This window comes from Oryctolagus cuniculus, chromosome 5 (genome assembly GCF_051225735.1).
Source record: "Oryctolagus cuniculus isolate XC-2025 breed Fujian yellow rabbit chromosome 5, ASM5122573v1, whole genome shotgun sequence".
NCBI lineage: Eukaryota > Metazoa > Chordata > Mammalia > Lagomorpha > Leporidae > Oryctolagus > Oryctolagus cuniculus.
In genome coordinates, this window is record NC_142871.1 from 135,402,490 (window position 1) to 135,424,494 (window position 22,005).

At 65.5% G+C, this 22,005-nt stretch overlaps 1 protein-coding gene across 4 annotated transcripts in view; it reads right to left on the reverse strand.

Moving 5' to 3' along the window:
- Nucleotides 1-336: 336 nt before the first annotated feature.
- ITPR3 (inositol 1,4,5-trisphosphate receptor type 3) overlaps nt 337-22,005 on the reverse strand; it is a 59,444-nt gene continuing 37,775 nt past the window's right edge. Inside the window, exons 18-58 of one of the 4 annotated variants that reach the window (XM_051854826.3) lie at nt 21,819-22,001; nt 20,459-20,710; nt 20,230-20,374; nt 19,885-20,026; nt 19,305-19,504; nt 18,568-18,697; nt 18,267-18,324; nt 17,191-17,356; nt 16,238-16,402; nt 16,073-16,147; nt 15,613-15,738; nt 14,443-14,565; nt 14,152-14,352; nt 13,082-13,333; nt 12,851-12,976; nt 12,631-12,756; nt 11,889-12,009; nt 11,301-11,491; nt 10,810-10,958; nt 10,562-10,670; nt 10,362-10,452; nt 10,055-10,224; nt 8,891-9,050; nt 8,631-8,812; nt 8,346-8,546; nt 8,146-8,256; nt 7,655-7,750; nt 7,461-7,562; nt 7,291-7,377; nt 6,708-6,818; nt 6,413-6,605; nt 6,151-6,276; nt 5,803-5,975; nt 5,161-5,325; nt 4,171-4,363; nt 3,728-3,832; nt 3,517-3,641; nt 2,720-2,885; nt 2,282-2,442; nt 1,480-1,641; nt 337-1,078 (exon numbers count right to left, since the gene is read on the reverse strand). In XM_051854826.3, coding sequence (XP_051710786.3) covers nt 1,010-1,078; nt 1,480-1,641; nt 2,282-2,442; nt 2,720-2,885; nt 3,517-3,641; nt 3,728-3,832; nt 4,171-4,363; nt 5,161-5,325; nt 5,803-5,975; nt 6,151-6,276; nt 6,413-6,605; nt 6,708-6,818; nt 7,291-7,377; nt 7,461-7,562; nt 7,655-7,750; nt 8,146-8,256; nt 8,346-8,546; nt 8,631-8,812; nt 8,891-9,050; nt 10,055-10,224; nt 10,362-10,452; nt 10,562-10,670; nt 10,810-10,958; nt 11,301-11,491; nt 11,889-12,009; nt 12,631-12,756; nt 12,851-12,976; nt 13,082-13,333; nt 14,152-14,352; nt 14,443-14,565; nt 15,613-15,738; nt 16,073-16,147; nt 16,238-16,402; nt 17,191-17,356; nt 18,267-18,324; nt 18,568-18,697; nt 19,305-19,504; nt 19,885-20,026; nt 20,230-20,374; nt 20,459-20,710; nt 21,819-22,001 — 5,989 coding nt within the window. In that variant the 3' untranslated portion in view covers nt 337-1,009. Of the gene's footprint in view, nt 1,079-1,479; nt 1,642-2,281; nt 2,443-2,719; nt 2,886-3,516; nt 3,645-3,727; nt 3,833-4,170; nt 4,364-5,160; nt 5,326-5,802; nt 5,976-6,150; nt 6,277-6,412; nt 6,606-6,707; nt 6,819-7,290; nt 7,378-7,460; nt 7,563-7,654; nt 7,751-8,145; nt 8,257-8,345; nt 8,547-8,630; nt 9,051-10,054; nt 10,225-10,361; nt 10,453-10,561; nt 10,671-10,809; nt 10,959-11,300; nt 11,492-11,888; nt 12,010-12,630; nt 12,757-12,850; nt 12,977-13,081; nt 13,334-14,151; nt 14,353-14,442; nt 14,566-15,612; nt 15,739-16,072; nt 16,148-16,237; nt 16,403-17,190; nt 17,357-18,266; nt 18,325-18,567; nt 18,698-19,304; nt 19,505-19,884; nt 20,027-20,229; nt 20,375-20,458; nt 20,711-21,818; nt 22,002-22,005 lie in introns of all 4 variants that reach the window. The other 3 variants (XM_051854825.3, XM_070074184.2, XM_070074183.2) reach the window with 3 other exon arrangements.

Consider the following 22,005-nt stretch of genomic DNA (forward strand, 5'->3'; position numbering starts at 1 on the left):
CCCGTCATTGTCAGAGGCCCTGGGAGGATGTGCGCAGACTGAGGACAGAGCTCAGCCTCTGGCCTCCCGAGGACCCACGTGCCCAGCCAGGCTAAGGGACAGGCAGGGCCTCAGGCTGCAGCTGGCTGCCGACTGGGTAGGCTTTGTAGGAGCCCCAGACTTGCCGCTCTGAGCTCCCTGCGTCAGGAACACGGCCCAGAGAAGAGGCTGTGTGCTGTGAAATCTGTGGAATAAACCGGAGGGGACGGTGGGAACTGTCGCCACGCGCTGTGAGCCTGAGGAGTGTTGGGGCCGCAGGCGAGCCCCGTGGGGGAGTACAGGCAGGACATGCACTCCTTTTTAATGAGCTGGGTTTATTTCTATTAATTTATTTAAGGCAATTAACATTAGTTCTTGAGACAAAAGACTTGTAAAACAATACACCCAAAGGAGAAAAAAACAGGCAGTCAACAAACAGCCGCTCGCAGTGCTCAGCCCGTGCGGCTGGCCCAGGAAGAGGCAGGTCCTGGGGGAAAGGCTGCCCATCTTTGAGTCATCAGGACACCTGGGCGACGGCTGAGCAGTGCACCTTGGAATAAGTTAAATAACTAAGCCCTAAAGTCGCTTAGTGACAGCACCGCCGCCACCTCCCCAGAGGCAGCAGCAGCGAAATGTAGTGCTTGGAGAGGAGAGGGGAGCCCAGTGCTGACACCGCGGGGGTGCCATGGGACTGGCAGGCACTGCCCGAAGGAACGCAGGTCACCGGGACTTCTAAGGCATTAAGGTAAACTGAGTCCCAGTGGATTTGAGGGCTCAAGGCAGGACCACCAGCTCCGAGGCTCCCCTTCCGTGCTGGCCTCAGCCTGGGGTGGGGTGGGGGGAGGTCTGGCGGGCAGGAGCTGGACCCTGGGTGGGTCCCTGGCCTTGAGAGGCCACCTGGCTGGCTGGGCCCCCTGGCCCGGGGGAGCAGGCAGCTTCCGCGGGCACAACCCCCGGTGTTGGCCGTCCTGGTCAGGGCCTCCGGGCGTCTTCAGCGGCTCATGCAGTTCTGCACATCCACAAAGCCCAGGCGCTGCCTGCGTTTCCGCTGCTCGGTCATCTAGGCGGGGACAGGTGCAGGCCCGGTCAGGCCACCCGCCCCCTCCCCGGGAGGGCTGGCGTCCTGCTCCTCTGCAGGCTGCCGGCTCCAAACCCTGCTGCTCAGGGAGCGCATCACAGAGCCCTGACTGGCTGCAGCTGGGAAACCAGGCCACTGCCAGGTGCAGAGGACAGGGCAGGTGTGCCAGGCAGCCACAGCCGCCTCTTACGTCCCCATGCCCCAGGAGCCCCGGGGAGGGGGTCCCCATTGGCTGCAGAGCCCAGGGAGGCCATACCTCCCAGCCGGAGTTCCACTGGGCCATGGGGCAGGACTCGGTGTAGGGGAGAGCTCGGGACCTACTCACGTCCCAGGGCTGACAGGAAGGCTGAGCAAAGTGGGCTGGCCCAGGGCGGGGTGCGCACCTGCTCCTTGAGCTCGTTGAGCTGGGCGGTGAGGTGGGACACCAGCTTCATGGTGGAGTTGAGCTTGTCCTGCAGAATGCGGATCTCGTTCTGTTCCCCCTCACCCTCGTTGCTCACGAGGGACATGGCTCGCATCCGGGGGAACCAGTCCAGGTTCTTATTCTGAAAAAGGCCACCAGGGAGGTGAACAGTCTGGCCCAGGAAGCCCTCACTTGGAAAATCAGTCATTGGGGCTGGCGCTGTGATGCAGCAGGTAAAGCCGCCGCCTGCAGTGCTGGCATCCTATGTGGGCGCCAGTTCAAGTTGCAGCTGCCCCTCTTCCTATCCAGCTCTCTGCTATGGCCTGGGAAAGCAGTGGAAGATGGTCCAGGTGCTTGGGCTCCTGTACCCACATGGGAGACCTGGAAGAAACTCCTGGCTCCTGGCTTCAGATTGGCACAGCTCCGGCCGTTACAGCCAATTGGGGAGCGAACCAGTGGATGGAAGACCTCTCTCTCTCTCTCTCTCTGCTTCTGCCTCTCTCTGTGTAACTCTTTCATATAAACTAATAATAAATCTTTCTTAAAAATCTTAAAAAAAAAAAAAAGAAAGTCATTGAGGGGGGAGCTTCTGCCACCCTTGACAGATGCATCATGGGGAAGCCTGGGCCGACCCAGGCCACGGTGAGCTGGCAGGGAGGCTGTGCCACCTCGTCAGGGTACCCAGCCTGTACTCTCCTGACGTCCCCAGGGAGGGGACAGCTCTTGTCCGCCGCAGGCTTCCTCCCGCCCCGTGAGGAGCGAGGCGGCAGCCCCGCGGGCACCTTGATCATCTGGGCCACGTAGCTCTCGGGGCCGGTGTAGTCGGTCTTGTTCTTGACGCGGACCAGCACGATGAAGTACAGGTAGTTCCACATGTTGTGCTCCAGCTTGATGTGCTCCTCGAACGACACCGTCTTGTTATCAAACTTGTCCCTCTCCAGACCTGCGGGCGTGCACGGCCAGAGCTGCCGCCGGGCTGCCTGTGGGCCGTGTCCCCCGGGCGAGGGGGCTGGCGAGGGACTGAAACCAGAACCTCGAGGCCACCAGCAGGCCTGTAAGCCCAGGGCTTAGAGGGCTGGTTTCCGAGGCCCTCTCCCCCTCCCGCTTCCTCGAGCTCAGGCAGGGCCGTTCTCTGCCCAGTTCTGGGGACACGCGCCAGCCATCGGCGGCCCCTCAGCAGGGCTCCGCAGGGGCTGCTGGGGGCCGGGCCCGGGCCTCACCGCAGATGAAGCAGGTGGTCTTGAGGATCTCCTCCTTCTTCTGCTTCTCGCTGCGCAGGTCGGCGAAGGTGTCGATGATCACGCCGAAGATGAGGTTCAGCACGATGATGATGACGATGAAGAAGAACAGCAGGTCGTAGACCACGCGGGCTGGGAAGAGAGACTCCTGCAAGGAGGGGACAGGCAGGCTGGCCCCGTGTTCACCCGGCCCTGTGGCGATGGGGGCCTCCGGCTCATTGGCCGTGAGGAAGGCAGGGTGGGCCCGTCTGGCTCCCTGGAGCGAGAGTGCAGCCAGAGGCCCCCAGCGTGGATTCGGAAAACAGCTGACTCAGCACGGGCCGGTGCAGCCCCACGGCGCGGGAACGAGGGCTACCGGCCCGGGCCTGTCCCTGCCCCTAACTCTTGGTTAGTTAGGGCAAGAGCCAGGGCCGAGCTCCCCTGCCCCACCCGCAGGATGCCTGACCTCACACATTCTAGAAACCCTGTCTGGCCAGGGAGGCGGCTCCTCACTCCCCAGGCCCCGGGGGTGGACTGCGGTTCAGGGAATGCCGGCTCCCAAGCCAGATCAGGAGGCCTCCCTGGAAGCTGACTCAGCTTCCCTGCCCTGCCCTGCCCTGCCCTCCCCGCTGCGGGCCCTGCGAGCCGGAGCGCCCGGTGCAACGGAGTCTCTGCCTGACTCACATCCTCCCCAGCCAGAGTGCGGCTGCCAGGGCCCAGCCCCGGCATCTCCAGGGGGCCGCGGGGCGGGGCTCACGTCCCCACCGAAGCCGACGGGTGGGCGGGGCCCCGGCACTCACGTCTTTGGAGGGCTTGCGGAGGATGTCGCCCACGCCGCCTCCATTGCGCAGCCCGTGGTTCATGACCGTGACGATGCACATCAGCAGAGTGTCGCAGGCCCGCTCCGTGCTGTCCAGCTCCCCGTCTTCTACAAGCGCACAGTGTGCTCAGACCCAGGCCACTGGCCCCTGCACCCGCCCCACCCCTGCATCCACTGATCCCCACCCTCACCTTCCAGGGCCTCAGGCACCGACACCCCGGAGACACAGTCCATCTTGTCCCCGCTGCACGTGCCCACAAATGCAGCAGCTCCGTGTGGCATCGCCAGGGGGCTGGCTGTGAGGACAGGGACAGGGTCCTTATCACCCCCTCAGGTCTGTCTCCAGCATCACACCCTCTGGGCCGCCTCCCCCGGTGCTGCCTGCCCCCACTGCCGGTGGGGAGAGGCCTCTGTACCCCCCAGACCCGGGACCCAGGCAGCCCCTGCAAATGCTGAGTTTCATATGAGTGACAGCAGCTCCAGCCCTCAACCAAGTGGCTCCTGAGGGGTCAGAACCGCAAGGTTCTCAATCATGGCGTGAGCTAGACCTTCCCAGAATCTCACAGGACTGGCAGGGAGTCTCGCAGGATGAGCATAGGGGTCCTGGCCCTGACATGCAGGCCCCGCCCCAGACCTCTGGAGTGGTTGCTGGGCAGCCGGTCGACCTCCAGGATGAAGTCGTCCTTGAGGAAGAGGAAGCCCACGATGGAGAAGAGGTAGACCAGGATGAGCGCCAGCAGCGCCGTGAGCAGGATGGAGCGGCCGTTGCGGGTCACGCTCTTGATGACGTTGAACAGCGTCTCCTCCCGGTAGATGAGGTCAAAGAGCTGCCGGCGAGGGACAGGGCCCTGAGCGGCTGGGCCGCCCCCCTCAAGGGGCTCCCGCGGGCCCCCACAGGCCCCAGCAGCACCCGGCGCTTGGGCAGGGAGAGCCAGCGGGTGGCCTGCGAGGGGAGCCGCGGGGATGGCACGAAGCGGGGGAGCGCACGGCCCTCTGCAGGCACTCGGTGCGCGAGCTCACTTCACCCCCAGTATTCTGAAATGCAGGAGCTGCCTTCGCCACTTCACAGAGGGGGAAACTGAGCCAGCCGACAGTTAAACCTGTGGCACGGCGGTTAAGCCACCGTCTGCAGCCCCTGGCATCCCATATGGGCGCCGGTTCAAGTCCTGGATGCTCTTGGAAAAGCAGCGGAGGGTGGCCCAAGTGCTTGGGCCCCTGCACCCACATGGGAGACCTGGAGGAAGCTCCTGGCTTCAGCCTGGCTCAGCCCCAGCCGTTGTAGCCATTTGGGGAGTGAACCAGCAGATAGATCAATTCTCTCTCTCTCTCTCTCTCTCTCTCTAATTCTTATAATAAATAAATCTTTAAAAGAAAAATATATAAAACTTGCCCAAAGACAAGGGGCTAGGAGTGACCAAGGTGAGATAACACACCCATGGCCTGGTCCCAAAGTCCAGGCTTGAAGCCCCACTGTACTGGACAGAGCAGGTCAGGCTGGGGTCAGTAAGAGAGGACACTGAACATCCCCTCCTCCCAGCCCAGCAGCCAAAGGACAAGACAGAGGCTTGCGCTAGGGAACCACCCGAGTGGCCCCGCCCAGCCCCACCCAGCCCGCGGGCCTCACCAGGATGCTGTAGAAGAGCTCATGGGCAAAGAGGCCCAGGACACTGGTCAGGATGTAGCCCACATGGTAGAGGAATTCCACGTCCATGACCATGGCCTTGTAGCCACGGATGAAGGTGCCACGGTTGCCCACGAAGCTCACCACAAACACGATCTTGTTGGTCAGCTGAGGGGTAGGGCATGGGGGTCAGTGTCCCGCCCAAACCTCCACCCCATCCCCTTACCCCTCGACGCCCCACCCAGAGGTGTCGCATTAGCGAAGCCACTCCCAGCTATGCATCAAGGCTCCCAGGACGGACAGGAAGGGGAGCCCCCGGGGCCTGCAGCTCCAGGAAGAAACCAAGGCTCAGAGAAAGGAAGAGAGGGGTGGAGAAGACAGCCCCAGGCCAGCATGGTGACCCAATAAGTCGGGAAGGGGCCCCCTCTGCTCAGGGCACGTCCCCGCCCTCTGCCAGGGAACTGTCACCACGCGCCGCCTCCGACATCCGCTGTGCCGGCTGCAGACACGGCGGCCCCGGCACCGGTGCTCCAGTGGCTCCGAGCATGGGACCCCAGCCCAGAGAGCAGGGGGTGGGGCAGAGCGGGCCAGCTTCAGGTCCCCCCGCGGGTGGGCACATGGGAAGAGCGCTGCGCCGGCACTCACGTTGAGGGCACCCAAGATGTTGAGCGTGGGCCCGATGCCCAGGTAGTAGATGGAGCGCAGGATGAGCGCCACGATGAGCGGGCGGATGCTGTAGCGCTTGGTGAACAGGGCCGCGACGGAGAAGCAGATGAGGATCCAGAAGAGCAGCGACATGAGCGGGGAGCCCAGCACGCCTGGCCGCGGGAGCAGGGGTGAGCGGGGCGCGGGAGCCCCAGAACACCGCGCCTCCTGGGAGCCTCCCCGGCGCAGCTCCTGGGGCCGGACGCCCCGCCTGGCTGCCACTGCCCGCCCTGGTTTCTGGCCCCTGGCTGTCCCCGCCCCGCCCCGGGGCCTCCCCGCTGCCCGCACCTGTGGACGCGCCCTCCACGTAAGGGTAGAAGAAGGCGATGATGATGTTGATGAACACGGCCAGGTTGAAGGAGATGCTGCCCCACAGGGTCATGCGGCGCGAGAACCAGTAGATGAGCGGCATGCCTGGGGACAGCTGGCCGTGAGTGCCCCGCCCCCTGCGCGCCCTCACAAGCTCCAGGCCCCCCTAGGAGGGAGGCGGGACGGGGTGGGGGGGCCCCTGGGGCCGGGGTGCCTGGGCCCGCCCTCCCGCGGTCCTCACTGCGGAGCCGGCGCTGCCACTCCATCTCGTTGTGCAGGAAGGAGGACTGGTCGAAGAAGTCGCTCACTTTGCTGCCCTGCTCGTCCTGCTCGGTGGTGGTGAAGAGCCGGTGCTTGGTCTCCTCCGTCAGGAACTGGCAGATGCCAGGCACCGGGAACACGATCTGCTCCATGCTGCGGTCCTGCCGCACGATCTGCGCGTGCGCACACACGGCACGTCACGGCACGTCACGGCACGTCACGGCATGTCACGGCCCTCGGGGCCCCGCCTGCGCGCCCCGCCCACCCACCCCCACCTCGATCTGCGACGTGTGGTTCTCGTAGTAGGCCAGGGGGTCCTCTTCCTCCTCCTGCGCGGGCGCCGAGGACTTGAGCATCTGTGACAGCTGCTTGTTGTTCAGGCTGAGCTGGAGGTGCAGGACGCCAGGGTCGGCCCCCACGGTCCGGCCAAGGTCCAGCTCTGGACCACACCCCGGGGAGCATCGCCCACCCCTGAGCCAGCCAGGGGGCAGCCACAGCCACAGCCACAGCCACAGCCACAGCCACTCATCCCAGGAGACACCAGGCCAGGGAGTCCCATAGCACAGCCCCGCTGTGGCCTGGGTCCTGCTCTGGCTTTCCAGACCGGCCCGACACCCACTTCTAAGTCCCTGTTTCTTCCCTGGACCCCACCCACAAATTCTATTCCAGCACCCAGATCCCAGCTCCTTCTTTGGTCCCGGGCCACGCCCCCAGCCCTTGGCCCTGAGCCCTCCCCAGATTCCAGCTGTTCCCTGTGTTGTAGCCCCGCCCTCAATTTCCAGCCCTGCCCATCTCCCACCTGGCCACGCCCCTGGCTCCAAACCTTGCCCCACTCCCAGCCTTGTCCCAGGCACCCACCATGGAAGAGATGCCCTCGGCTTCCTCCTCTTGGATGCGCCTCACGGGCCTCAGCAGGTTCTGCAGCTGTTTGTTGTGCCTGGAGAGCTGACGGAGAGGACCGGCACAGGTGCTGGGGGCGTGGTCGCTAGGGCATGGCCGGGGGCAGGGCCACAGGGTGGGGCCGGTACCTGCAGTGCCAGGATGTAGATGTTGTGGCCCACTTCTCGTGGGCTCACCTCCGAGTTCTCACGCTCCTCCTCCTGCAGGTAGGCCTTCTTGATGACGTCCACCTGGGGGGGTAGCACCGGCTCGAATGCCCTCTTCCTGGGGGCGGGGTCCCCTTCTGGACACACCTGTCGGCCCGCCCGCCTGCCCAGCTCACCAGCTCCTGGGGCCGCAGGCTAATGAGGATGCGCTCGGCATTCTCGCTGTCGTGCCGGCTCTCCATCAGTGCCAACAGCAGCTTGGAGGCATTGTCCTGGGGGCGGGGCCCAAGGGGGTGCAGGCCACAGTCTCAGGGCCCTCACCACAGCCCCACAGCCGCCTCCTGGCACCACGCCCCCCCAGGACGTGCCATGTCCTTCCTAACCTCTGCCCCAGGCTCCGGGGCAGCACCCCGCACAGCCAGCCCAGCCCCACAGGCCTGTCTTCACCCCCTGCTGGTGGCAGACACCCACCCAGCCACACAGCAGACGTGTTCACCTGCAGAGGGCGCGCGTCGCGGCTCCTTTGCCCACCCGTGCACCCTGCACACACCGCATACCGCCACACACGCCCCACACAGCACACTGACATCACACACTCCACATGTGACCACGCACACACTCGACACCCGGCACACGCACGCCCACGCAGGCCCGCCCCGGGCCCCACCTTGAGCTGCAGCACCAGATCCATGCGGTACTTGCACAGGGGGCTGATGTCATTGAGGATCAGGGCGGTGATGATGTCTATGCCGTTGGACTCGTGCGTCACGATGCAGGTCTGGTGGGAGGCCGGGCCGGGGGTGGGGGCTCAGAACCGTGGGAGCCCCCGGGGAGCCCCCTCCACCCGCCCACGCCCACCCGGCTCACCTGGTTCTCGTGGCAGGGGCCCTGGCAGTACTCGGTGAGGGTCTCCAAGGTCTGGATGACGAGGCCCACGTTGTCCTCGTTGATGTAGAGCCCCAGCAGCCCCAGGCCCCCCGTGGTGCTGCCGCACATGATGTCCAGGAACTGCAGGGTCTCGCACACCAGGTTGTAGTTGGTCTTGTTGTTCTGACAGCGCAGGTAGTTCTGTGGGAACGGGAGCGGTGGGCGTGGGCGTGGCGCAGTGGGGGCGGGCGGGGGGTGGGGAGGGGTCTCGGGGCGCACGCGCACCTGCAGGTCCCGGTTGTGGTTCTCGCACAGCAGCTGCAGGAAGCGCAGGATGGGCTGCATGATGAGCACGGAGGTGCCCATCTCGCTCTGCACGCGCTCGCCCACCTCGTGCCCCCGGGGCAGGCTGGGGCCCAGCGAGTAGCGGGAGGAGGAGCTGGGCATGGAGAAGGAAGCCACACGGCCTGCAGGGGACAAGGCGCGTGAGGAGGGGCGGCGGCTGGAGCGCCAGCCCCGCCTCCGGCCCCGCCCCAGGCCCTGACCTTTGGCCGTGGGGTCTTCCCGCGGCTGGCTGCCCAGGTCGTTCATGTTCACGGCCACCGTGGACTTGGTCTCCTGCTGTGCCCGCTTCATGCGGTCATGCAGCACCTTGAAGAAGCGCTCTGACTTCTTGTCGCTGGTCATCAGGTTGTAGAAGGATTTCTGGGGGGTAGGGGGGTACAGACAGTGGGTGGGGACAGCCCCTGCTAAGCCTGGCTCTACACAGCCCTCGGCTGGACACTGGGCCCACAGATGGGGTCAGGGAGGGCGGTGGGGACCGTGCGAGGCAGGCAAAGCGCTGGAGGCAGCACCACCGCCTGCTGCCTCCGTGCCCACCGGCAGCAGACGGATTCCCAGAAGGCTCGGTCCCAACTCTCCCCTGCTAAACCCCGCAACAGCTGCAGGTGCCTGAGAAAAGCCACGGCCCGCCACGGCCCCCCAGGGCCCCCCAGGCCCTGCCCAGGGCCTACGAGCCGTCCTCTGCCCCTCGCCAGCCTGCACGGCTTCGTGGCTGCCACGTGCTGTACCAGGAAGGCTCTTCCTCCTCCGTATCTACACACTCACTTCCGGTCTCCCTTGCTCCCGACTCAGGGACTCCCTCGCCCCTCCCTCAAGTTCCGGGTAGCCCCCAGGCCCTTACCCGGCCACTCCAACACACTCTCCACGCTGCCCAGGGTCATGCCGGCCCCTTTCCCCACCCTCCACGCTCTAAGATGCTCAAGGACAGAGGTGTCGAGTTCCTGCTGTGTGCTAGACACTGGGGCCCCAGCACCAGCACAAAAGGACAAGGTCCCTGACCCTGCGCCCTGCCCCGCCCCAGGCACAGGCAATGCCTCGCCCCCAGGAGGGGAGAACCAGGAGAAGAGGAATCGCGGGCTCTTTCATCCCCCACTAAGGCCCTCTGTGCTGACAGTGTGCCCAGCACACAGAAGATACAGGACACTAAGCAGGACAGAGTGGGCAGGCAAGTGTGGGCGGCCATGGCGGGGGCAGGACAGTGGGGGCAGGCTCAGGCCTGGCCGGGGCCACACAATGGGGAGGGGGGAGCAATGTGTGGGGGCAGGAGCCACTCAGGGGTGGCCGGCCGCCAGTACCCAGGCCTCGGCAACTTGGCACCCAGTCCCACCTGCAGGCAGGAAGGGCCCCCACCCCTACCCACTGCACACCTGGATCTCCGTGTTGCCACCGTCCAGCAGGCGGATGGCCAGGCCGATACTCTCCTGGAAGATCTTCTCGTTCTTGGTACTGGTGATGAGGTCACACACCAGCTTGGTGGCCCCCTCCTTGTCCAGCCGGCACTGGGTGGCCGCGATGGCTGACCAGTCTTGGTCCAGGCCTGAAGGGGTGGGGCTCACTTGATCGAGTGGAGCTGGTGGGGCGGAGCTGGTAGGGCGGGTGGGGGAAGGGAGGGCCCACGGCCTGGGTGAATGGGCCACCAGGGGACGAGGCAGGGCGGGGAAGGCAGCTACTGACCGATGCCCATGGGGTCCGGAAGGTCCCCCCGCGAGCTGGACTTCCGGTTCTGCAGGTAGTTCTGCAGCAGCATCTTGCGCAGCTGGTTGCCCTGGGAGCAGAGGGGAATGGGCCCCCCAGTGGGCACGCGGCGCGCCCACGGCCAGCCCGAGCCTCCCGGCCCGCCTGCCCGCAGCGGGGGCGCCCGCGGCCACACTCACCCGCTCCCCGTACTTGGTCTTCTTGAGCAGCATCTGCTGCAGGGTGCGCAGCACCTTGATGCACAGCTTCTCCTCGGACTCCACGAGGTCCTTGGTGTGCTGGATCAGCCTGCGGCGGCCAGAGGAAGCTCGGGCCGGCCCCACGCCGCCTCCCAGGCAGAACACTCCCCCCACCCCCCGCCTCCACCCCTCCAGGGCCCGCTGACCCCCCAGCCCCTCCCTGGCCCAGGCCACCGGGCCCCGCTCACTTGGACAGGAAGCCGCCACTCTCGCAGCGCTGGTAGGCTTCGCTGCCCTCCAGGAAGAGCAGCTCGGGCCAGTGCAGGACGTCCACCAGCACGGACAGCTCCGCCTGCACCAGGGGCCTCAGCCGCTCCTCCAGGGCTGTGATGATGTCCTGGGGTGGCAGGGTGGGGTCGCCACCAGGTCCCACACAAGACCCCCCTCCCAAACACCAAAGAGCCCACGGATTGTCCCGCACCTGTCTCAGGGCCCCAGAGCCAGATATGGGGAAGAAAAAGCATGAGCGCTGTCTGCCCAGAGTCCCTGACTGGGACCCCCGAAGCCTAGCTTTTCTCCTAGCTGTGTGGCCTCGGGCAAACCCCTTGCCCTCTCTGAGCCTCAGTCTCCTATCACAAGGGGAGAAGAACCCATCGCACGGGAAGCGTAGGAAGGGACCCTCCACTGTCCAAGGGGGCAGCCCCTCGGGGGCGGGGGGCAGCAGGCACCGCACACCCACCTGCAGCTTCTCGATGATGTTCTTGTAGTCCCACTGGTTGGCAGTGGGGGTGACGCGGGGGAAGGCCCGCGTGGCCGCCTTGTAGTTGGACGCGTTCCGCTGGGCGGCAGCCGCACAGCTGGCCCCGCTGCTCAGCAGCGAGCTGATGTGGGCGTCCAGGTCCATGGGCAGCAGGATGGCCCGGCTCTTGGCTGAGAGGGGAGAGGCGGGTGCTGCGGGAGGGCTGTGGGGTGGGGGAGCTCAGCCAGAGCCAGGGCTCGGGGCTGCCGCACTGGGGACGGGGCCAACCAGGCGGAGAGCCTGGGGGCAGGGCCGCCGCCCGGACCGAAGCGCGCTCCTCCCCTCTGGTTCCACCCTGCCCTTCCCGACCCCGGCCCCTCCCTCCATCACCATCTACAGGCCTCGCTGCTGCGAGCACGCAGAACACAGGCACAGACCCTGGCTGGGGACGTCCCCCTGCCTCTGTCCATTGCCAAAATGCAGGGCAGAAATCAAGGACTCAACGGAGAACCACCTGGAAGCAGGTGCCGGGCGGGCGGAGGGACAGGTGCCACCGAGGGCAGCGTGGCCGGCGCCCTGCGCACTCACCCACCATGGCGAGGGTCCGGATGCAGGCCTCCACCGAGCCCTTGTGCTGCTGCTGCAGCCACGGACACTCGAGCAGCCGCATGGTGGACTGCAGCAGCTGGACCACGATTGTCTGATGCGTCTGCAAGAGGCCACACAACCCACGGCTGCGGCTCGGCCCAGCCCGACCAGGTCCCACGGAGAATGGGCATGAGGGCAGCACGAGCTGCCCTCCAGAGCCGACCCCTGTGCCTCTGAGGCTGCTGGGAAAAGGCACCCCCATTTCCTTTAGCAGTACACCACCTGCCCAACTGTCCATGGGCAGCCGTGTACCTCTCCAAGGTCCACGCCTGGGTGCACAGCCATGTGGCTGACCCTTTGCTCCCTTTTAAAAAACGTTTAAGGGTGGACGCTTAGCGAAGCAGTTAAGACGCGGCTTGGGGCGCCTGCATCCTGCTATCAGAGTTGCCTGGACGCGAGTTCCGGTTCCGCCCGATTCCGGCTTCCTGCTAATACAGCAGGTGATGACGGTTCAAGTACGTGGGCCGGCCCCAGCTGTCGTGGGCACTCGGGGAGGGAACCAGCCGATGGGAGATTTCTCTCCACCTCTGCACAGGCGAGGGGTCTCAGAGGCACCCTTTGTGAAGCCCCCAGGGACGTGCTGATCCACAGAAGCCAGGGATCCCGGGCTGCGGGGGCTGCCAGCACAGGCCCTCACTCGCCCCCTCCCTACAGAAACACTGCGGGGGCGGGAGCGGCTCACCTGCAGGGAGGTACTGTTCTCGGAGAACGGGGAGCTGAAGAAGGCGTGGACCGTGTCCAGCACCACGGTCAGCACGTACTTCTCGAGGGTGGGGTCGGCCAGCCGCTTCTCCCGCTTACTGCACACCTGGAGCAAGACACACAGATGCCGGGGGAGGGGCCCACGCACGGAGGGCCCGCCCCCACCCCGCCCGGGGGCGCCCTCCCCTCCGGGGACAGACCCGAGCCATGTCCAGGGTGAAGCTCTCGAAGAGCGTCCAGATGTGGTTGCTGGTGTAGATCTCCTTCATCTCCACCTCCGTGTCCACGTAGCAGTGGTTCACGAAGTTCACGTAGGCCATTTTCACCTGCACGGCGGGGCGGGGCGGTCAGGGGCACGCGCGTGCCCTCGCCCAGGCTCTGCCTCCTGCATGCCCCAGCCCCGCCCCCACCCCGTCCCTTCCCAGCCCCACCTCGGTGATGCAGTCCTCGTGTGTCACCACCGACACCACATCCTCCAGGGGCAGCAGGGAGGTGCACTTGATCTCCGTGTAGACGTTCTTGCCCTCGGCGCAGGCGGCCAGCAGGTCCACCAGGGAGATGTGGTACATGAGGGGGCTCTGGTCCTCCACGCCATCCCGGGCGCCCTTCATCATCTCCAGCAGGTGGGCCAGTGAGGCCTTGTCATTGTAGAACACAACCACGTCGTCCCCTGCGTTGGTCAGCTGTGGACAGGCCACGGAGGTGCGTGTTACAGCATCGTGGTCCCGACGGCCCCGGGGGCTCCCACCCCTGCCCTGCGCTGACTGGGGAGAGGTTGGGACTCCCTGGCACGCTCAGGAAAAATCTCCTGCCCCAGTCAGTGTGCAGGGTGCCCCGGCTGAGGCCCTTCCCCACGTAGGCTCATCTCCCAGGCAGCCCTGGCTGGGCTCACCCGGCCCTGCCCTGGGCACCCTCGAGGAGGGTACCAGCCACTGTATTCTTCCCACCAGGTGACACCTGGTGACAGCCCTGAAAGGTGCACAGCACACGGCACCTGCAACATGGGTGCCTCCTCTGCCGTCCCAACCCACGCTAAGTGCCGGCCCCTTCCTTTCCCCACCCCCCACGCCCTAAGACGCTCAAGGGCAGAGACCAGGTCTGGCCCCGGGCAGGCATAGCCGTGGCCCTTCACCCTCGTGCCTTCTGTCTGAAGGTGTTGAGTTCCTGCTGGGGGCCAGATGCTGGGGCCCCAGCAACCAGCACAAAAGGACAAGGTCCCTGACCCCGCCCCCGCCCTGGGGAACACGGAGCCTCGGCACAACAGTGCTTCAATTCGTAAGGAAGGGGCACTTGTGATCCCTGAAGGAACACGGGCTGGATTTCCTCCAGGCTGCTCTCCGAGCTGCACCAGGCCGTGGCTCCCTGGGCCCCCGTCATACCCGCAGCCTCGGTTCTCCCGCCCAGGTCCCTGCCTCACCCCGTAGCCGAGTCCCTCTGCTAACCCTCAGTCTATCTCAGCAGCCCGCCCCCAGCTCTGGTGCGCATCCGGCCCCGCCCTCACCTCGGTCATGATCATGTCCTGGCACTTCTTGACGTACTTGCCCTCGGCCTTGATGACGGTGTGCAGGAAGTCCAGGTACTGCACGTGGCGCCCGTGGGTGGCCAGCAGGTGCACGAAGTGCTGCAGCACGGGCTCGCTGATCTCCGAGCACAGCTGGTAGTTGTTCAGAAAGATGTGCTGCATGGTCTCCGCCTCCAGGAGCTGCCGGGGGCGGGGCGGCGGTCAGAGGGAGGGGCTCCGGGCACCGCCCCCAACCCCGCCCCCGCCCCCGCCCCCGCCCCGCCGCCTCACCCCCGGCGTGAGGAAGAGGTGCAGGTGCTTGTGCAGCAGGGCCTGGTTGCCGGGGTTGCCCGCACAGAACTTCTGCAGGAACTGGTGTGTGTAGCGCAGGATCTCCACCATCTTGGCGTCGCCCTGGGCACAGAACAGGGGAGAGGGCGGTGACCCCCAGGGAGGCAGGGGAGGCTCGGACAGGTCGGGGCTGGATCAGGGCTTGGGCTGGGGGCCACGAGGAGGCCAGGCTGAGACGAGGCTGCAGCAGGGGCACAGGGCAAAGGGGGCAGGGCAGGTGAAAGTTCGAGGCTCAGGGTGAGGCTTGGGCCAAATCGGCATCAGTGAAGGTGAAGAGGTGGAGATGAGGCTAAGACTGCAGGCAGGGCCAGGGTGGGCCTGGGGATAGGTTGGGGTGGGATATCAGGGTGAGGAATCGATGTTGGGGATCAGGGGGCTGGCGCTGTGGCATAGCGGGGAAAGCTATTGCCTACAATGCCAACAGCCCATATGGACGCCGGTTCAAGTCCCGGCTGCTCCACTTCCGATCCAGCTCTCTGCTATGGCCTGGGAAAGCATCAGAGGATGGCCCAAGTCCTAGGGCCCCTGCACCCATGTGGGAAACCCAGAAGAAGCTCCTGGCTTCAGATCGGCCTGCCTCCTGTCATTATGGCACTTGAGGAATGAACCAGTGTATGGAAGACCTCTCTCTTACCCTCTCTCTCTCTCTAATTCTTTCAAATAAATAAATCTTAGAAAAAAAAAAAAGTTGGGGCTGAGGACCAGGACAAGGCCAATACTGTTAGTATGGGTCAAGGAGAGGCCAGGGTCAGATTAGGGTCAACATGGGTCAAGGTCAGGAGGTTGGGGGTCAAAGGTTGAGATGAAATAGATTCAAAGGGTCAGACTAGGAGAAGAAAGATGCTAGAGTCAGGGGTGAGAAGTAGGGTGAGGCTGGAGTCTAATCAAAGTCAAAGCGGGGCAGGGTGAACAGCATAAGGTGAAAGGTTAAGGTCAAATAAGGTCAAAGCGGGGCAGAGTGAGAAACCTAAGATCCTGAGAGGGAGCTGAGCAAAGATGTGTCTGGTTAAGGTCAGGGTGAGGCCGGATGCAGCTGGCTTCGGGGTCTAACAGACAGTCCAGACAGGGCCGGGGTAGCCCCTGGGGCAGGAGGGCAGTGGCTGGAGGCACCTTGTCGTAGGGGACCTGCAGCAGGTCCAGCATGACCTTGTGGGCGTCCATGTTCTTGAGCAGCCGCTGCTGCTTCTTCCTCATCTGCTCGCCGACCCCGCACATCTTGTTCAGCCGCTCCAGGATCTGGGGAGGGAGCAGGTGAGCCCGGGGCCCCACCTTGCCCAGGCCCGCCCCTCAGCCAAGTCCCAGCTTCCACGTGGGATGGGGAGTGGGAAAGGGGTCACAGTCGCTGAGTCAGAACCAGCAGAGCCGGGGATGGCCAAGAGGCGCAGGCCCACCCATCGCGGGACAGAGCAGCAGACCGCGGAGGGGAGCTCGCTAAAGCCCTTCGGCTTGGGGTGCAGTTCCCCCCGGCTCACGGCAGGGCTGCTTCTAACACAGGACAGAGCTGCAGGATGTCTCCTGAGGCCGGTGCCCAGGTCAGCTACAGCCCCCCCCGGGGGCCCCGGCCACTCACGCCCTTGACGATCTGGTAGTTCTCGCTGCTCTTCTCCCCAGCCGGGGGCAGGAAGCCCTCTTCATCCATGGGCCGCTGGGGGCACAGGGAGGTCAGGGTCAGCCGGGCCCAGCCCGGCCCAGCCTGGCGGGGAGCCCTGGCCTGGCCCCCGGCCCCCCGGCTCACCTCCTTCTTGTCCTTGGTGGCCCCCGCCTCCACCTCCTCGCCCTTGCCGCTGCCCTTCTTGTCCACCCACAGCTCTGACTTCTCCACCATGGTCCGCAGCCGGTCCAGCTCGGACTTGATCACCTTGTAGTTCTCCACGTCCTGGGCTGAGATGAGCAGCTGCACCTGAAGGTGGGGTGGGCGTGGCTGGTCTCACAGGCGCCCCAGGTACCCGGAGCACCCGGAGGGCTCCGGCAGCCTGCCCAGGCCAGGACTCCCCTACCCCTGTTCTCCCCATCCTCCCAAATACTACTCAACGCTGATGGCCCTGCCACAGGCCCACCACCTCCAGGAAGACCTCCCTGCCTTGAGGAGCCACAGCACCTGGCTTCGGTCGCTGCCTCATGTCACAGGCCACTGTGTCCTGTCACTTGCCCACTCGGACCCTGAGCGAGCAGGGAGAGGCACACTGGCCTCACCCGACGCTGGCTGCAAGAGGGACCTGAACCAGGACCTGGGAGGGCTCCCACCTTCCTTGCCCTGGGCTCGTGGGCCCCTGGATGTGGCTGAGCAGTAACCACGCTGTTGGGGCCACGGCCAGTTCGTGGCTCAGTGGCTGGCACGCACAAGCACTTGGGGAACAGCAGCCCCAGTGGACAGACAGGTCACGGGGAACTGTGAGACGATGACATCACAGCCGCAGCCCACCAGGCAGGAGCCAAGGCACGTGGCCCAGGTGCATGGAATAAGGGTTTGAGACCTGCCAAGTGCTGCCCGCATGGCAGGAACCCTCAGACTGGGCGGGCACCAAGATGGGCGGAGGGGGCCGAGCTCCGGCCTCCCCTTGAGGGCGCTCAGTAAGGCTGGAAACCCCAAATGCGCTGTCCCCCAACCGTGAGCTCCTCCACCATCATCCACCCCAGCACCCCGTGACCGCCTAGGCTGCGCGCCAGGGCCGGGTGCGCATGCGTCACCTGTTTGAACGTGTGCATGGCCTCCTGGCGCTGGCTGAAGTGCTTGAAGAGCAGCTGGAGGGCGCCCGAGACGAGCGGGGCGTAGTCGTGCATGGTCAGGTGGATGAGCACCCGCAGGAACATGCGGCCGCCCTCGTCGTCCACTTCCAGCATGCTGTTGCTCTTCCTGCATGCAGGGGACGCAGGGGACGCAGGTGCGCTGCAGGCTCCCGGCTCACGCCCCACCTCCCGCCGCTCACGCCCCGCCTCCCGCTGCTCACGCCCCGCCTCCCGCTGCTCACGCCCCGCCTCCCGCCGCTCACGCCCCGCCTCCCGCTGCTCACGCCCCGCCTCCTGCACCAGTAGCTGCAGCTGCTGCCAGGGAGGCTCCCTCCCAGTGTGTAAACCGTCACTGCCCTGGGCCTAAGCCACCACCTGGGGGCCCTGGGCTCCCTCCGCGCGCCTCCTGACTAAGCACCTGAAGCAGGGCCTCTATGGAATCCAGAGACACCCCCCCCCCCAGCATCGCTGAGGGGACTGGTGGGAGGGAGGGGGCCTGGAGCAAGGAGGAGGAAGCCCCACTCTCCTCCCCTCAAGGAGGGGCTCTTGGCAGCACCTGGCGAGCCATGTTCCAGGCAAGGTCTCACGATGGAGAGACTGAGCCCTGGCCGGCACGAGCCCCGCCCCAGGAAGAACCACACGGGGTGCTGCCCCTCCAAACGCGTTCCCCCAACGTTTCCACGGCTGTATCTCAAGGCCCAGTGGCTTCCTTGCAAATCTCTTGTGCTTTACTTCCTGAACTTTCAAAAGTGCTGTTCTGAGAAGGGGCCGCTGCAGGCCGTGCTGGGTGCCGGGAGGCTGTGGTGCACCCAGGGCAGGCGCTGCCCAGGGCACCCAGACCCGGGGACGCGCGTGCAGCTACCTGACCAGGTCCTGCTGCCCTAGGAGACACAACTGCTCCGGGTGACTGCAGCCAGGGGGCCAGCGGAACAACAGAGGAGGGAGGGGCTGACCCCCCACCTGGGAACCCCGGCCACCCCAAAGGGGGTCTCAAGCCCTCCCAACCCCACAACTCCCCCGCCTCCACCCGGCCTTACCCCACTCCAAACATGGCCTCTGCCTGGTCCCCAATGCGGTCCAGGTTCATGTTGGCAGCTGTGGGGAGAGAGAGGCAGATGGAGGAAGGGGTGGGTTCATGCCCAGTAGAGGTGGGGGCGCTCCTGGTCCAGACCGGAGGCAGCTGACTGGCTGGGGCCCTGGGCAAGTCCCTGCTTCCCGCGGACCTCAGTTTCTCCACTGAGGAAACAATCCCTTCCCCCTCCCCCCCCCAGCACTGTGGCATCCGAGTTCGCCCACACTTGGGAAGGGCAGGGCAGGGAGCCAGCCCCGGGGCCTCACTGGTGGAGTCGAAGGCGGGGGCCGTGCCGTCCGCGCTGCTGTCCTGCATGGGAAACACCTCCACGAACTCCTTCTTGAAGACAGACAGCAGGTAGGAGATGCGGTAGTCCAGGCGGACGTTAAGGATGAACTGGACGAGAGGGGCGAGCACGGTGAGCCCCGGGCTGCGGCCAGCAGGCCACGGGAGGGCAGGGACCCCGAATGGCACCAGCACTCGGGGGCTCTGAAATGTCGCTGTGACAAAACCAAGACCCCGTTCCCTGGGAGGCCCAGGGTCCTCCTCCCGGCTCCTGTCCCAAAGATAGGGCTGGCATCTCTCAGCGGGAGGCAGCGAGGCCCAGGCGGGAGGGCCCCGGCTCCAAATCAGCTCTTGGCCTCCTCGCCTGTTCTGTCAACACCCCGGGGTCTCAGAGGAAGGAGAGAGAGAGGCCCGTGAGGGCAAGGTCACTGCGGGACACCCTCGATCGTCTCCTTGGGAGCCCCATCAGAAGCTCGGGCCTCCGATTCTCCGCACAGGCACTGGCGACACCAGGTCCCCCACGGTGTCCCTGCATCGCCCTCCCCATCGGGAGACAGCAGGGCTGGGACAAGGGCTTCGTCCTTCCTCAGGACGCGACGTGTCCCCACCCCAGCTACTGCTGACAAGTCCCAGGGACCAGACCCAGAAGTGAGAGGGCTGTGCCCACTCCCGCTGCCCGCTCGCCCGCCTCACGCCTGCCCAGCTCCAGCCCAGCCACCTGCAGGATCTCCAGGATCTTCAGCTTGGTCTCCATCACCACGATGTCTTCATTCTCCTCGAACTTGCTCCGGTCCAGCGGCTCCGCGGCGCCAGCGCCGGCGGGCAGGCCAGGGCCGCCGAAGACAGACTGCTTGCGGCTGAGCACCATGGTGGACATCATGTGGCCCACGCCCTGGATGGAGCGCCGCACATTCTTGCCTGCGGGTTAGAGCGGAGGGGGGCGTGGCAGCACAGGGCTGACCCAGAGAGGCCAGAGGGCCAGGGCCTGGGCAAGAGGGAGCTGAGGGGAGGTGCGAAACCGTGGCAGCTGCTACAGAGCGTGGGGGTGGGAGGCGGGCGCCAGCCTCAGCTCCTCCTGCAGTAGAGGCCTGTACGGGCCCCTGAGCACGCAGCGCCGGCCCCTCACAGAGGCTCGGGATTGGCAGGGCCGCGTCTCTGCTCCTGCAGCACCCTCCCTCATGCCAAGCTTCTCTGCCAGAGCCCGGGTTGGGAGCCCTGCGGCCCCTCCGAGGTTGGAGGGGACGGGACCCAGGGCGCCCCCGTGCGGGCGGCACAGCGGGCGGATCAGAAGGCCTCACCTCCTGGGTCCTCATAGGCCTGCAGCATGGCCGGGGGTCCCTGCACGCAGTCGATGATGCTGAGCAGCGTGCGAGTGAGCCGCAGCAGCTCGCTGAAGCTGTAGAAGCCGAAGTAGATGAGGTTGTGTGCCAGGCTGACCACCTGCGGAGGGGGCGGGGCCGTGAGCGTGGGCGGGGCCGTGAGCGTGGGTGGGGCCTTGCAGGTGGGCAGGGCCTTGCAGGTGGGCGGGGCTGTGAGCATGGGCGGGGCCTTGCGGGTGGGGCAGGGCCACAGAGGCTGAGGGCGGGGTTCCCGGGAGGGTGGGGCCTCGGGGAAGGAGCCAGAGCCCGCCGACCCCAACCCACCTCGAAGGTGAGCTTGTTCTTCTCCTCGTTGGCGAAGGGCACGGCCTCGCTGACGACGCCATTGAGGTAGTCCTCCACGAACTCCATGGTGCTGGCGAACTTGTGCTTCTTGTCGTCTCGCGAGGCATTGAGGTTGGAATCGTAGCTGGGGATGGAGGTGAGGCGGCATGAGGGCCCCTTGACCCGCCCAGCCCTGCCCCCTGCCCGCCCTCCCCCGCCCTTCTCTTACTCCTTGATGGTGATGGCTGTGGGGATCTCAGTCCAGAGACGGGCGAACTTGACGGGCGTCACCAGCTCCTGCGGGTCGCGGTCCACGTGCACGCGCAGCATCAGGTGGCAGAAGGAGGCGCGCAGGTCGAAGGGCAGCATCTCGTCGGCCATGCACAGGAAGATCAGGTCCACGCCCAGCTGCTGGGAGATCTCGTCGATGGCCAGGTACTGCCGATCCAGGCACATGCGGGCGAAGAGCTTCAGCTGGTACCTGCGGGCCAGGGCGGGCGGTAAGGCCAGCATGGATGGCCGCCAGCGCCGGGGTCTCCATGGAGGGGCTCAGGTTAGACCACGCACCGGCTGCTGGGACGGTCCTGCCTTGGAAAGCAGGGGAGGCAAACCCACCTGGAATTGTGAGCACCTGTGGTGCCCCCCCCCCATGCTAAGGAGGAAGCACCTGCAGACTCAGCCAGCACAGGTGCTCATGGGAAGGGGGTGTCTGAGAGGCGAGCGAATGGCTGACAGTGGGGAGACAGTGGGTGGGGGGCAGCTTCGGGCAGGACCTCGAGAGAGGAAGGCAAGGTGGGCAGCTGGTGACAGGCAGGACTTTGGTGGCAGAGCTAGAAAAATGGGGATGGGGGAAGTTGTGCTCAACAATATGAGATGCAGGGAATCGGCCTCAGGGCGTAGCGGGTTAAGCCGCTGCCTGTGATACCCGCATCCCCTGTGGGCGCCGGTTCGAATCCCAGCTGCTACGTTTCCTATCCAGCTCCCTGCTAATAGCCTGGAAAAAAAACAGTAGAAGGTGGCCCAAGTGTCTGGGCCCCTCCCACCCACACAGGGGACCTGGATGAAGCTCCTGGCTCCTGGCTTCAGCTGGCCCGGCCCTGGCTGTTGGCAGCCATTCGGGGAGTGAACCAGCAGATGGAAAAATCTGTCTCTCCCTCTTTCTCTTTCAAATAATCTTAACAAAAAAAAAAAAAAAAGGCAAAACCACGGCAGGATGTAGCACCCTCTGCCACCTCCTCACTCACTGCCCACCGGAGCCGGCGGGGGCAAACGGGCTGGCCACGAGGACCTCGGGCAAGCCCCCCACTCCTCGGCACCTCCTTCAGCGGCCGCTGTGGGGCGCAGGTGAGCAGGGGCAAAGTGCTTTGGGTGGCGCTGGTGTACAGGAGCTCCGATAGGGGACGCAGGCAGAAGTTTAAATCACTAGGCCCTCCCCCGACAAGCTCCCCGAGGTGCCCACGAGGCAGGAGGCAGCTGTGGGTGTCGGACGCCTGGTTTCGGGGCTGACCCTGACGGCAGGGCCGCCCCGCGCTACTCAGCGTCCGTCAGTCATCCCTGCGTGAAAGGCCGGGCGGGGGCGGGGGCGGCACCTGTAGTAGCTGAGCACGTTCTCGTCGTGGGCGTTGCCGGCGCGCGCCTCCTGGGCCAGCTGCCTCACGCTCTTCTCGTGGTGCTCATTATTCCTGTCGGTCCACGTGAGCCACACTTCCTCCTCCGAGTACTCGATGCTCAGGTACTCATGGGACTGTGCCATCTCCTTCACGGGCCGCAGCCTGC